At 49.2% G+C, this 15,760-nt stretch overlaps 1 protein-coding gene across 1 annotated transcript in view; it reads left to right on the forward strand.

The window, feature by feature from the left end:
• Positions 1-15,760, forward strand: part of gfra2b (GDNF family receptor alpha 2b) — a 45,416-nt gene that overhangs the window by 4,106 nt on the left and 25,550 nt on the right. Inside the window, exon 2 of the mRNA XM_028418539.1 lies at positions 3,304-3,603. Coding sequence (XP_028274340.1) covers positions 3,304-3,603 — 300 coding nt within the window. The remainder of the gene's footprint in view (positions 1-3,303; positions 3,604-15,760) is intronic.

Consider the following 15,760-nt stretch of genomic DNA (forward strand, 5'->3'; position numbering starts at 1 on the left):
AACTCCATCTGTCTGTTGCTGCAGCTCCCACAGGTCAAACATCACAGTAGAAGGGTTGAACCTCGACTCAACAACAAACGGACATATTTAACATGAATATCAGTGTCTGCTCATATATTATAAGTGGGTGCCGTATTGGAACAACATAAAAAACAGGAAGAGTCGCAGCCTCCCTGTCATAAATGTAACGTCCTCCAATCCAATCCATCTTTATTTATAGAGCACCTTTTAAAAGACAACAGGGTCAGCCAAAGTGCTGTACACAGCCTACCAAGCATAGAATAACTGACTAATAAAATAGAATAAAATGAAATAGAATAAATATAAGTTTGATAAAACATAGGAATATACAACCATACAATAAAAGCACCAGTCAGGGGTAAGAACAATAAAACCCTGTGAAGTCATTCAGCCTCCTCACCTACAGGAGGCGCCATAAAAGAATGTGTTTTATTATTCACTCAGTCTCTGCTAAATGGGGACTCGCTGGCTGTGTCCCAATTCAGGGTCTGCATCCTTCGGAGGACGCAGCCTACGCGGTCTCAGGAGGCCGCGTCCTCCTGAGGATCCTCCGGAGGATCCTCTACCGTTGGTAAATGGGACGGTCTGGCCTTCAAAGCACTTCCTGATTGTGGCGCGACGTCATAAATTTTGCCCCGGGAAAAACAAAAGCAGCGACAGCGACACAACACGGACACACAACAAACGGGACAACAGTGTGGATTTAGACATTTGGAATATTTTAATATATTTATTTGTTGTTGGAGGAAGAGGAGAGGCGGCTCCAGCGGCAGCAAAACCGGTGACGGCTCATTTTCTTCAGGCTGGGAGAGCGCAGTGGGGAGGTGACGGTAAGCTGCTGTTTAACCATATTATTGATCATAATTAATATACCGGTTACTGAGCAAACGCTAGATATATAACCAGTAGATAGACAAATATGATTAAATGTAATTTATATTTTATTCAATTGTAAGACTTGATACAGGGTCTGTTTGTAATTTTAATACTTTAAATTAAATAGCTAAATGTGTAAGAACCCTGCAAATAACCCTGAAAGCACTGCTTTAATGTGTCATTAAGCATCAGGTCTGTCACTGCACCAGAGAATTACTGCTGGGTGGAGGAGAGTGGGGCTCCCTGCAGGACCAGCTGTCTGTCCTGGAGGAGGTGTACTGACCATCATCACCTCTGGAGGGTGAGGATACATATTTTATAGCTTTTCATATTTTAAGCTGCGTTGGAAGCCGCTCTGTTGAAGTTATTATTTTTATTTTTGCCCTTTTTAAAAACATCTTTAGTAACATGGCAGCCGCCGATCGTCCGCTCTGCAAACCCTGATGGACGATGTGGTGGACAGAGGAGACAGACACCCCCCTCCCCCAGATGATGTCCCACTCACAGCCAGAGGACTCCAAGGTCTTCACCGTGGCATCATCCAGTCCAGCAGCACCAAGGACTCCTGCTCAGCCAAACATTTATATATATGTTCTTTGTGAATAGTATTTTCTGCTGATCTTTATAAATAATAAACTGTACATTTTCATAATGCCCACTGGTAAATAGTTAGAAATGTTCAAACTGTGTCTTTGTAAATATTGTACATAACACAACACACACACAATAAATGATTTACTGTGGTCACTGAGAAGTTGTTCAAAAGTTTACTTCAATTATAAATAGGTGATGAAACACATAATGTAACAAGGTTAGAAGAGTTTAAGAACACAGAGACAAGAACGATTTAATATCATCCTAATAAGTAACATTTAAATAACACAGAACATAAAATCACTGCTGTCCAACATCCTCTGTATGAGCTGAGGTCTGTCCGTTCTTTCTCTGCTCTCTCCCCCTCTCTCCCTCTCTCTCCCCCCTCTCTCCCTCTCTCTCCCCTCTCTCTCCCTCTCCCTCTCTCCCTCTCTCTCTCCTCTCTCTCTCTCTCTCTCCCTCTCCCTCTCCCTCTCTCTCTCTCTCTCTCTCTCCCTCTCTCTCCCTCTCTCCCTCTCTCTCTCTCCCTCTCTCTCCCTCTCTCTCCCTCTCTCCCTCTCTCTCTCTCTCTCTCCCTCTCTCTCTCTCTCTCTCTCTCTCTCTCCCTCTCCCTCCCTCTCTCTCTCTCTCCCCCTCTCTCTCTCTCTCTCTCTCTCTCTCTCTCTCTCTCTCTCTCTCCAGTCTCATCTCCTCCGTTATCAGTTGTCAGGTTTCTTCTGTTTCTCTCTGCTCCTCCTTCAACAAAATGCCAACAGGCAGAATGACCGTTTGATATAATAACGATAATATTGCTCCTCACGTGAACTATACTTTATACTATACTACAGTAAACAACAAGAAAGAACATCCAATCAAAGCGTTTAGTTTACAGCGCCTCGTATCAACAGGACGTCATGTTTGTAAATATAAAACTCATTTTTTTAATGCCACTGTCACTACTAGCATTTTAAAACTCTCGAACTACTGCTCTGTACTTACATTTAAATGTGAATTCGGCACTCCTGCCGCTGCCGCTGCCGCTCGCTTGGTCCGTCGTTGTACTATTGGACAAAAAGTAGGCCCGCAAAGCATTGTGGGATATTTAAGGCCACGAAGGATGGTAGCGATGCGTCCTCCAAATTCAGGCAAAAGGAGGACGCATTTGGAGGACGCATTTGAAGGACCCTTCGACTTTTGGCGAATTGGGACAGCCTTCGCGCAGCTTTGTGACGTAAGCGGCCTTAAAATGCGCACTGCGAAGGATGCAGACCCTGAAATGGGACACAGCCAATGAGTGAGTGAGTGAGTGAGTGAGTGAGTGAACGAGGAAGGGAAACGGCGTGTCTGTAAAGGGGAGGAGTCAGAGACAAACTGCTCCTGACCAGGTGATGTTGACATGGTGAGTTACCATGGTAACAGACTCGCACACGTCATACACTAATATAATTAAATCAATTCAAATGTCACGTGAAGGTTCAGGATTATAAAATGATTTAGTGATGATGAGGTCAAAGGTCAGTTTTGTTGCTGTCATAATGTAACAAATGCCTTCATTCCATCCAAGCCAATCATCGTCCCCTCCTAGTGACATCAGCGATGATGTCAGCAAAGAAGCAGGAAGTGTCTGTGCCTCGTTTGAAGCTCCAAACAAAGAAGCCAAAGACCTCAGTGAGGCTGAGCCGGCAGATTTTCATGGAGTTTATTCACAGTGTGTGTTCTGGGTTGTGTGTGTAGTGTGTGTGTGTGTGTGTGTGATGAACACTGTGTAAACTGAGACACACACATGTCCGGCTGAATCAGAGCGCTGACCCGTTGCTGTGCTTCCTCCTGCAGGTGTGTGTGTGTGCGACTCGGAGCTGGGCCCGCCCGGATGGAGGGAGCCTCTGGACTGCGTCCGAGCCTCCGAGCTGTGCAACCAGAACAGCCAGTGCAGCTCCAGGTACCGGATCATGCGCCAGTGCCTGTCCGGCGGGGACAAGGAGCGCAGCGCCATGCTGGCCTCCAAAGAGTGCCAGGGGGCGCTGGAGGTGCTGCAGGACTCGCCGCTGTACGACTGCCGCTGCAAGAGAGCCATGAAGAAGGAGCTGCAGTGCCTGCAGAACTACTGGAGCATCCACATGGGCCTGACGGAGGGTAAGAGGCTGCTGAGCATGTGCTTAGTGTGTCTGTTTGTGTCTGTGTGTGAGTGTGGAGGACGTTACTCTGCACTGATGGTCATGTGACAGGAAGGAGAACCTCTCAGAAACTCATCAAATGTTAAAAGTGTTCCATTAAAACAGCTTTGACCCTAATCTGTCACAGATTATAAAACACTTTGTTCACACGACCTTTAAATCTGCAGAGCATTCACGTGTCATCAGTCATCACCGATATTTAACGGCGCTGGGCTGCAGGTATCTGTGGAGTGTGTTGTATCGATCTGTTGTGTTGGTGTGTGTGTAGAAATGTTCCAGAAGCTTCTGTGGGAATTTGAACGGAACAAACGAGTCCTTCACATGAACCGCTCTCTGCAGAGCTGCTGTGTTTTCAGTCACCTGGCTGACGCCTGTGGCTGGTTCACATCCCACTGCCGGTCCTGCACTCTGGTTCTGTGTGTGTCAGCACCACACACACACACACACACACACACACACACACACACACAGGCCCTGCTGGCTGGCCTAGTTTGGGTCTCAGCAGTGGCAGAGCTCATTAAGAGCCACTCTCTTTGTTCTCCATTCCACTAAGGATGTCTCTGTAGTGCCAGCCCTGCATCTTATACACACACACACACACACACACACACACACACACACACACTCTAAGTCAAACAGACACACACATGGTGGCCAAAGTTGTAATGTACAGAAACACAACGTCTCCACAGTTGGTGACACTCGTTGATGTGATTCTCTCCACAGTGTGTGTGTCTGCGTGTGTCTGTGAGTGTGTGTGTGTGTCTCAGCCCTGCAGTGTCAGCACCGTGTGCCTCAGCTGAATGTTTGGTGTGTGTTTACTGGATGAGCTGCAGCCTCGGCAGCGCTCAGGTCTGTGAGCTGCTTTGAAACCTGCTCGCTGAACGTTGGAAGGACAAACTGTGGCGCTTGTGTGTCTTCGTGCCTTTGTGCGTCTTAATTGTTGGCTCATTATCTGTGTACACAACAGGCTTCTGTGAGCACTTCCTGGTGTGACCTCCTTCTCGTCTAATTTGACTCATTAGTGTCTGATGTTTTCAGCTGCAGATGTTGTTTATTCTGTTTTTAATGTTGAAAAAAAGAACATTCTGGAAAGTGTAAATATTTTATAGGAGACTGCTGAAAAACACTTCAATCAGAGCCTTCAAATGTAGTTTTATCAGAAGTCACCTCCTGTTTTTACAAATCACACAGACAGAGGGAAAGGCGGCCATTTTGATCGGTTTACTGTCGCGGTAGTGTGATGCCGCAGCACCTGGGTGTCAGATTTAGTGCAGAACAGAAGCACAAATGTTCAGAGCTGCGACTCCCAGCAGCTGTTGGTGTGTCAGAGCCTGGAAGCTCAGTGCCTGTGAAGATGGAGCTGTGTGTGTTCATACATGTTTGCCTTCCATCATCAGAGCTCCTCGTGCTGTCTCACAGGACAGGATGATTAATCAAATCAGAAATAAAGCTGTTTGTGCACGTCAGTTAGCAGCCAGGATTTGACAGGTGAACAGGTTTATGTAGGAAGCAGCCTTGACTCATACATCTTAAAACATCCCACAAATAATGTGGAGTTTGCATGCAGACGGGAGGAAGACGTCTGACTACAAAGAGCTTTAAACGGTTCATCTGCTGCTGCGTTAATTACATCACACTTCTGATGCATTCAGAATGTGTCCAGTAAGAAGTGAGCTCTGTGGATTCAGGCTATATTTTTTTTCTTTCATGTGAAAATGAACAAAAGAAATTGTGCTGCTCTGTTTTTCATGCATGAATATTTAACAGGGCAGAAGAGGATTTGTTGGCTTTTCAGCTTAAAACTTAGAAAGACAAGAAAAAACAGGTGAGGCTGACAAAAAGTTTCTCTGCATCCCACACTGAGGACGTGTTCCAGTGGAGCAGGTGCCCAGAGAGGGATTAAAAACTCAGTATGGTCAGTATGTGGAAGCAGATTAAGCAGAATGAAGTCTTTGAGTCCATAATAACAATAATACAGTTTATTTAAATCGACCAGTCACACAGAAACACAGGAAGCAGAGCTGAAGGTGCATCAAAGATGTCCGCCACAGAGCAATCTGTAATACAGATAAAAACAGGAAGTGTGGTCTGTCGTCTGTAATGTGGTCTGTTGTCGTCTGTGATGTGGTCTGTTGTCGTCTGTGATGTGGTCTGTTGTCTGTGATGTGGTCTGTCGTCTGTAATGCGGATGTGGTCTGTCATTGTCTGTACTGTGGTCTGTTGTATGTGATGTGGTCTCTTGTCTGTGATCTGGTCTGTCGTCTGTTGTCTGTACTGTGGTCTGTTGTCTCTGATGTGGTCTGTCGTCTGTACTGTGGTCTGTTGTCGTCTGTAATGTGGTCTGTCGTCTGTACTGTGGTCTGTTGTCTCTGATGTGGTCTGTCGTCTGTACTATGGTCTGTCATCTGTACTGTGGTCTGTTGTCTCTGATGTGGTCTGTCGTCTGTACTGTGGTCTGTTGTCTCTGATGTGGTCTGTCGTCTGTACTGTGGTCTGTTGTCGTCTGTACTGTGGTCTGTTGTCTCTGATGTGGTCTGTCGTCTGTACTGTGGTCTGTTGTCGTCTGTACTCTGGTCTGTCATCTGTACTGTGGTCTGTCATCGTCTGTACTGTGGTCTGTCATCGTCTGTACTGTGGTCTGTCATCGTCTGTACTGTGGTCTGTCGTCTGTAATGTGGTCTGTCATCTGTACTGTGGTCTGTCATCGTCTGTACTGTGGTCTGTCGTCTGTACTGTGGTCTGTCATCGTCTGTACTGTGGTCTGTTGTCTGTGATGGTCTTGTGTTTAGTTAGTATCACTGTCGGCCATCCTTGTATTAATTTAGAGGGCTGTGATTGACAGGCCCATCCAGGCTTCACACTGAAGACTTTCCAGACTTTCTTCTCACTAGCAGATCCTCTGAGAGCAGCTGGAGGTGTTGAAGGGGAGGGTGGAGATGACTAATGAGCTGAGGGACAGGAAATTGGTTGTAGGTGGAGAGAGCGGAGCCTGGAGACGGTAGCTGGAGTCCTTCCTGGCTGCTCTTGTCTTTTATTCGCAGTGTGAGGAAACACTCAGAACAAACTCAGAAAGTTTCCGCCCACCTGTTGTTGTGCTGTTGTTTCTGTGAGGAGACGTCACAGGTTCACAGGAGCTGAACACGTGAGCTTCGTTTTCTGATGATGTAACCATGACAGCTGATCGGCACATCCTCAGACCTCAGTGACTGGTTCATGTCATGCTTTCCTGTCATATCCGTCTCTGTTTATTATATTATGGTTTATTAAGTTATGAGCTGTGAGTCTCTGTATGTTTCCTGGATGTGGCCTCCAGGCTTCACATGGAGTCAGAGGTCAGCACAGACGTCTCAGGAGGTAATCTGCCCTCCACGGTTGTAGAGAACCTGTTTCTGCCGTCAGCACCTGTCAGAGGCGTCTCATCATCATGAATCAGGACAGTCAGAATCCTCTTTGTGCGGCTGCCACTCGTCCTTTTGATGGCCACTAATTCTCCTCAGCAGCGCGCCGGCTCTCAGCTCCTCTCCAGGCCCACTCGTCTTCTTTGCTTGTCTGCTGGAATGATGAAGAGGTTCAGTCATCGTTGTTGCTGTTCGCCGCCGTTCATTTTATTGTGCTCCAGATTCTGGATTCATCGCCTCTGTGTGCCAAACAGATTTTGCTTCCTCCTGCAGAACATCCTCAGCAGCAGACTCTCCCTTAAACAGACTGAATCTGTTACATCTCCGTCAGGAGGCGGGGGCGCTCGGCTTTCCTCTCTGCTGCCCCACTTTATACTTCACACCGATAAAACGCCTGTTTGGGAGTACAGGGAGCATGTGTCACGCTGCGTTATGTCGCCGTGCATCCAGTCCAATTTGTGTTTGCAGTCTTCATTGCAGTGATGTCAAACATCATCCAGCAGCCTGCGGCTGAGCATAAGAGCAATAATGTGAGACTGCTGAGAGGAGAAAGCAATATTCTTCATGCACTCGGCAGGTTATTCATTATTTCAGCCTGGACCACCAGCTGATTCAGAGCGGAGCGGCAAACCAGGTCTGAGGAGCAACAACAGGGGGGCTGGGTCTGATTCTGGTACTGGGTCTGATTCTGGGCTGGGTCTGCACTGCAGCATCATGCAGTGAACACACACACACACTGCTGTGTGTCCAATTAAAAAAGATTCTGTGACAAACACTAGGAAGCCATGATGGACTGACATGTGACCCACAGTCACATGACAAATGAAACGTTTTGATTGGGCCTCATAAATAAGTAAAGCTGTGCTCTCACAGCCGCACAGTGTCTAAAGGCGTGAGACACTTCTCATCCTCAATGGCTGCCATCTTGGATACACAGTGACAGAAGAAGGCCCAACCAGCGAGGACGGCCGTAGACCACTTCAGCACTCTTTGTTGCTTCCAGAAGAACCTCTGACGTGTCCTCTGGGATTAAAGCTCGCATCAACTTCAGCCTTAATCCCACACTCTCCTTCTGAATATGAATCATCTTTGGAGGCAGATGGGTCTGAAAAACCGATGAATGCAGTTTAATCTTATCGTCAAAGGAAAACTACAGAATGTAGAAGCTGCACTTCTTTATCAGGCACCATGATTTATTCAGCACTGTGGAGCCTCACTCACAGATACATGTGCATGGACTCATTTAAAGACAGCAGGCAGAGCAGAGGGCAACACGACCAGAGGGGGGCGCCACATCAGCCACGTAACGTGTTCCTGCTGAGGACGAGCTGCAGATGAAACCTGAGGCCTGAACGTCCAGTCAGAGAGCGGCGTGATTTTATAGGTAACCATCCACCTTCAGGGGTTCAAGGGGCGGAGCACCATCACCATGGAAACAGGATGCTGATTGGTCCAGCACACCTCTGGTTAAAAGGAGCTCGTTGCTTGATGCCTGGTAGATGGAGGTCTGTTTGCTGAGGTCACCTGAACCTGTTAGCCTCATTATCAGCACAGAGGGAGGGGGGTCAGTCCTTCCTCTGCCGCCGCCAGGTGTTGGTGTCCATGGCGGCGGCAGTAACAGCACCAGCGGGAGGCGGAGGCATTTCGCCGGCCGGGCTGTCAGCGTGCTTTGGTCTCAGCAGGAGCTCGGAGCAGAGGTGAGGAAATCAGCCAGGCGTGCAGAGCGCTGCCCGTGACTGATGCCGCCGCCCGCTGCGTGGCCTCCTGCAGCAGCCTCCCTCTGGAGACGGCTTAGGCTGCTCCCTGTGCAGATTACTGCGAGCCCTCCATCCTGCCTCAGGTCACAGATAAACCAATAATTACACAGTGTCTGTTGTCTCTCAAAGGCGTCATTCTCTCAGAACAAACGTGTGTCTCTGATCGTCTGTCACGCTTTGTCTTTGCCTCAAATTTCTGCACCTCAAAGGGACTCGAGTCTTTCCTGATAAAACCTTTTCATGAGTCTTTAAATCGATTTAATCGCCTCCTCGACCATCTCTCCGCCGCACAGCTCTGCGCTCTCTGAATGTCTGCCTGATAAGAGCGGCGGCCTCTTTAAAAGTCACATGTGAGGACGTATGAGAGGTTTCTAGTGAGAGAGGATCGTTATCTGTCCTCATCCCTTCTCATCCCCGCTGCCATCTGCAGTGTTTCTGTCACCACGTGGCTGAGCCCGGACCATCCAGGAGAAGGATGATGGCTACACATGAGGCGCTTCCTGTCGCCCTGCGCCTGGCACGGGACAAAATAAACGCACGATGCATGCACACGCGGTCCTATCGCGGCCTGAATGGACTCTGTATATTATGAGGCGCCACCTAGTGGTTTGGAGGACAACAAACAAGCCGGGTTAAGCTGGATTGAGCGCGGACACGTGTGTGATAGCCAGATCTGAACATATCCAGCTTAAAGGCGATCTGGATTCAATCCTGCTCTAGGGCCTAAGACCAGGACTTCCTGTCTGCTCGTGTCCTGCAGGACACACACACACACAGATGTCATGACTTTTGCTCTCGAGTGTTTAATGCCTGTGGCAGCGGCGTGCTTCCAGTGATGGATCAGTGCAGGACAATCAGGAATCAGATCTTCATACATCCGCTCCGATGTGTTCAGCGGCTCTCTGTAATGAATGAGTCAGACAGATAAACTTTACAATCAAAGTTTCTCAGACGCCACAACAAATCATGTCTAAAACAGGCCGTGTGAGCGGCGGCGCCGGTCTCACCTCCGTCCTCTAATGAACAGAGAGCATGTCAGGAAGCAGACAAATGGAGGTCCGTCTTTCTGATCTCTCCATTTCCTCCTCTTTCTGTTCCCCGTCCACAAATTGCTTCTTCCTCCGTCATCACACTTTCATCTGAGTCCCTGGATATCAGGCTTTGATCTGCAGATGCTCCCCGTCCCTCTGCTGTCCTCAGCAGCGCCGCAGCCTGATCAGCCTGAGGACGAGCCGGCGCCTTAATCTGCTGTCAGAGAACATTAGTGACGAGTGTCAACCACCCAGCCCTCCAGACTGTGCAGCTTCTTCTAATCAGGCCTCTGTAATTGATCTTTAACCCTGTGATGTCTGCTTCAGTCATTGTCTCAGAGAGTCTCAGAGACATGTCCTGTGTCTGAGCTCTCTCTGCTCGTGTCTGTTTCTTCCTCTGGAAATCTACAGTGATCAATAATCAGTGTCCTCAATCAATCCAGGGTGACTCAGATATCCACAAACGTGTCAACACTTCCTGTTTGTGTTTAAAGAGCCACAGCTGTGAGGGCTGCCGCCTGCATCGGTCTGACCTCTGAGCGGCGAACAGGTCTGTGTGAGGATCAATGTGACCTGACACATAAACAGGAAGTGATCACAGCTCATTACTGTATGTAAACAAGCTGTAGACTGCAGACTTCTCCTCAGAGGGGGTTAAATGTGTGTTTACAGTCATCTGTGTGGGAGAAGCATCGCTGCACACACACACACACACACACACACTGGATCATTTAAGAGCACTCGGCGTGTGTGTCCACGCCTGCGTCCTCTGCCGCGCTCAGCAGACGCTCGGCGGCCCTTTCTGTGTCAGGCGGCTGAGAATGAGATGAGTAAACAGCAAACAGCGGCGTCTCCCTGTGGAGCTACACTAATCAGCCTCCAGCTCGCTCATTAGCCTGCATGCTAAACACTGTGCTCATTAGCCTGCATGCTAAACACATCAGTCATTAGTCAGCCTGGTAAATTAGCCTTTTATTTGACTGCATGCTAAATACTAATGTCAGTGTTAAATGTGTAATTTAGCAGGCTGAACTCTAAGCACCTCTGTGATTAGGTGCTCACACTGGCCTGAATACTTAAAGCCCTGTGCCATTAGCATGCATGCTAAGCAGCTCTGGTCAATACGAAGTGCCTGATCTATTAGCGGAAGGATTTGGCAATCTAGTCTGAGCAATTACTTAAATGCTGCACAGCCCGAGAGGCTGCAGCCGCCCTGAAGACTCAGACTGACAGGTGCTAAACCCACCGAGTCCACAGGGGGCGCCGCGCTGAAGCACCACACAACACAACGCTGAGACCTTTGTTCTCATGTGTGTCTTGTTTGTGTGACCTTGAGCTTCCTCCTCAGATCTGTCAGGTTCTGTCACAGGTAGCATCAGATGGGTTAACCATGGCCCAGAGTGTGTCTTGTGAGGTGACCTTTGACCGCGGTGATGTCATGGCTTGATCGTGCATGCACAGGGTGTGTTTGTGTGTCTGTTGCCGACACTCTGCAGTCTGTCAGCATGTTGCTGTGCTGAGCAGTGCTGGGGGTCTCTGACTGTGGTGTGGTGCCACCGCTGCACGTGGACCCCCTGCCGTGCTGCTCTGCTGACACGCAGCTTCAGGTCCGTCTCACACTGCAGGCCGGTGTGTGTGGAGGGCGCAGCGCCCCCTGCTGAGCAGCAGGTCTGACTCTGCGCCGGCCTTTCTGTTGATAACAGCAGCGGCTCGTCTCCGTCTGAAGGCGCGGCGGGCGTGTTGTTGGATTTCCGCCTCGTTCGTTGGTCTTTGTTGGCACGCCGCGTGTGTCCATCAACAAACAGCAGCTGGCAGCAATCAGGCGGCAGGTGTGTGCGGCGGACATGACGGCTCTGCAGCAGATTAAAAAGCAGCACAGCTCCGTGAATGCAGCAAACCTTCACCTGTGAGGAGCTGCAGGTGTGCGATGAAAACATCTCATCATGTTAATGATGTGAGTGCAAACACACACACACACTGCTGCTGAGTGTGTGTGTGTTAGGAGCGTAACCTTCCTGTGAGCCTACACAGCTGTGCTGAATGCTCCGCTCTGATTGGTCAAAACAGTGTGTTACTTCTTAAGTTCCTGTCACATGGTGTCCAGGTGACATTACTGTGATGTCACCGACTGTCAGAGGGACCGTCAGAGGTCAGAGGTCATCACACAGTGTCAGAGAGAGAGAGTACACAAGTGTCAGGTTCAAACACAGGTGTGTGTGTGTGTGTCTGTCTGTGTGTGTGTGTGTGGACTCTGTAAGGCTTCTGATAGCACAGGAAAATTTTTTTTTTACAGAAGAAAACTCATTAATCTCATTTACAGTCATGAATCAGTTAAAGCAGAAATCCTCCCGCTCAAACTTTGTTTTCCGTTACTGTGAATTTATCATTTTTAAAATATTTCATTGTCTGACGGACGCTGATCGTATCGCAGGAAGTGAATGATTATTCTTATTAAGGAAGTGATGTCATGGCGGGTCCCTCTCCGCTTGTGGTGATGGAGCTTTGTTAGCTGGAGGCTCAGTGTGTGTGACGTCTCACTGATGTTCTGTGCTGCATTTAATCTGTTGGAGGGAGTGGAAGCATCTGACAGGACAGAAAATGGAAGGTGGTGTGTGACACACACACACACACACACACACACACACACACACACACACACACACACACCTCTGTCAGTAATAATTAAAAGGGGAGTGAAAGCTGAGGAGTCCAGTGAGGAGTGCAGCTGCAGCACTTTGTAAATTTGTCAAATTCAGCGTATTACACAGACGACAGTCGCGGCGGCGAAACTCACACATGCAGCTTTTTTCTTGAATCGTGTAACGTCGGATCCTCAGAGGACAGAAAGTCCCTCAGAGTCCATGCAGGCCTTTGATGCTCTTTCCTTGGTTGTGCCTGTGGATGCTCAGTGTCTGTCTTTCAGGAAGAACGTGGTTTCCTTATGACATCACAAAGGGACACATAGGATTATTTTTGATTGATGTGAGTGAAGAAAAGAAAAGGGCCCGGACTTTTCTCATGTCCTCTGGGTCCCTAGTCAAAATCCGCAGTTCCTCCACAGTCCACTAGGGGCAGTGAGTCGGATCGTGTCCTGGTCCACCTGTAATCTGCAGTTACCGGCACTTATCAGCAGCTCATTTAAAGGGACGGGCGCTGGAATGAAAGGGTTAAACACAGGACATCCAAAGCTGGAAAACACTTTCGGAGCGACACCTGAGACGCAGAGTGTGTGTGATGTGGGACCTTTAATCTGAAAGGCTCCGGGGACTTCCTGTGCACCGTCAGCTGCAGCGGTCAGGTTACAGCAGTCAATAAAAAGTGCCCTCAGCACAGCTTCACCCAACCTGAGCGCTGCAAAGGTGTGTGTGTGTGTGTGTGTGTGTGTGTGTGTGCCTGCAGGCTGGAATCACTGTTACAGCTTCATACATAAACAGCTGCTGTGTTTACCATCACTGCCTCTCCCTCAGGCTGGACTACACACACACACACGCCCACACACAGACACACACAGGCACACAGGCACACACACACAGACACACACAGGCACACACACACAGACACTCACACACACTCACACACACACACGCCCACACACACAGGCACACACACTCACACACACACACAGACACTCACACACACAGCCCCACACACACAGGCATACACAGACACACACAGACACACACGCCCTCTCTCTGACACGCTCTTGCTTTCAAGGTGTCTCATCATTTCATGAACACGGCTCTGATAATTAACCTTCAGGTGAAACAGCCAGCGTGTTATCATTAACCGTGCGGCTGAGCAGAATGTTTAAATGAGTACATAGTTAAAAATGGCGTCTGTGGACCAGAGACGTCTGATCCTGCTCATTACATGACTGACAGATCTGAGGTCAACGCATTTATGAAGAGATTCATCTTCACGTCAGAATCGAAATCATGAAACATCAAACTTTACTCAGTGAAAATACAAATGAAAATTGTGTGGTGTTGTTGTGCAGTGTTGTGTGGTGTTGTTGTGCAGTGTTGTGTAGTGTTGTTGTGCAGTGTTGTGTGGTGTTGTGCAGTGTTGTGTAGTGTTGTTGTGCAGTCTTGTTGTGCAGTGTTGTGTGGTGAACAGTTAGCAGATTTTTCTGCACCCCTCTTTGTGACAGAACAGCTGAATGAGTGTGTGATGATGAGCTCCGTCCTCTCTGCAGTGTGTGTGGTGTTGATGTGTCCTGTCCTCTGAGTGAATTGGAAATCAGTGTTAGCGGTCCGCTAGCTGGAACAGCCTGGTTAGCTTAGATCATATTGTCCTCACAAAGAAACAACAATCTACACACATGCTAAGTGCTACATGCTAGCCTCCAAAGGGCCTCAGCAGCTGGTTGTTTTTCTTTCATCTGATTGGTTCAGGTTAGCCTGACAAACACTGACAGATGGTCCAGTCAGCTGTCAGGAGGTGCTCTGGGCCGACCTGTGATGGAGGCCGGCGTGTCCTCTGTCCTGTGCTGCTGTCCGAACGTGGACGTGTCCTCAGAGACAGGCAGGGAGCAGCTCCTGCCGGTAATTGCAGCCTCAGAGCAGCACTTTGGCCGAGAGCTTCAGCCTCCCTTTCATCTCCCCTCAGCTCCAATCTGTGGACATCACTGCCAGAAATAGACCCGGGCTGCTCGCCTGCAGCTTTTATTTAGAGAGGCGGCCTCTCTGAAACCTTCCTCACCGCGAACATCTGCACGTGAAACCACAGCAGAACATGGCAGGTGCGGCGCAGGAGGCGTGGGCTTCCTCCGGTTGATCCAGTTATCTGGAGCTGCAGTCGTCTGTTTGTCTCTCAGAAAATATTATTTAGCTCTGTGAGAGTAAATTAGTGGAAGCTCGGCGGGACACGATGATCTCCACTCTGCAGACAGAAGCGGTGCCAGCGGAGCAGTGGGAGGGCACGTCGCTGCTAAATGCCAGACAAATGCTCACGGGTGGCAAACGATCGCAGCGAGCATTCAGAGCGGCGCTGATCCGGGCCGGGAGTAAACAGCCGCTCCAGTTAGCTGGCACGCTAAAGAGTGGCACAAAGATTAGAGACACAGCAGACAGGACGTGGTGGGTCTGAAGACCCGGGCTTAGTTCCTTCTGTCAGGCTGCATCTGAGGAAGAAAGACGTCCTAATGCTGCGTCCGTCCCTCTTTGATCAGCTGCAGCCGCGGCGATGCTGAGCTCCATCATCAGCTCCATCATCATCAGCTCCATCATCATCAGCTCCATCATCAGCTCCATCATCAGCTCCATCATCATCAGCTCCATCATCAGCTCATCAGCTCCATCATCAGCTCCATCATCATCAGCTCCATCATCAGCTCCATCATCAGCTCCATCATCAGCTCCATCATCATCAGCTCCATCATCATCATCAGCTCCATCATCAGCTCCATCATCAGCTCATCAGCTCCATCATCAGCTCCATCATCAGCTCCATCATCATCAGCTCCATCATCAGCTCCATCATCAGCTCCATCATCAGCTCCATCATCAGCTCCATCATCAGCTCCATCATCATCAGCTCCATCATCAGTTCCGTCATCAGCTCCATCATCAGCTCCGTCATCAGCTCCATCAGCTCCATCATCAGTTCCGTCATCAGCTCCATCAGCTCCATCATCAGCTCCATCAGCTCCATCATCAGCTCCATCATCAGCTCCACACACCGCCGTGCCGACCCCGGCTGCAGGAGCAAAGAGGGGCAGTCTGGTTCCTCCTGACGGGGAGCGCTCACACCACAGAGCAAACCTGCTCCAGACCGGGCTGGACTCTGGTCCAACCAGCTGTGAGGCAGGTTTAAGATGAACCAGGTTTAGATCAGGACCTGGTCTGTGGAGGCTGCAGCCTGAACCATGCTGCAGCAGGACTGATGTTCAGTGATCCAGACCTGGCCTGATGTGACTGCAGGGGGCG

The sequence above is a fragment of the Parambassis ranga genome, chromosome 12 (assembly GCF_900634625.1).
Source record: "Parambassis ranga chromosome 12, fParRan2.1, whole genome shotgun sequence".
NCBI lineage: Eukaryota > Metazoa > Chordata > Actinopteri > Ambassidae > Parambassis > Parambassis ranga.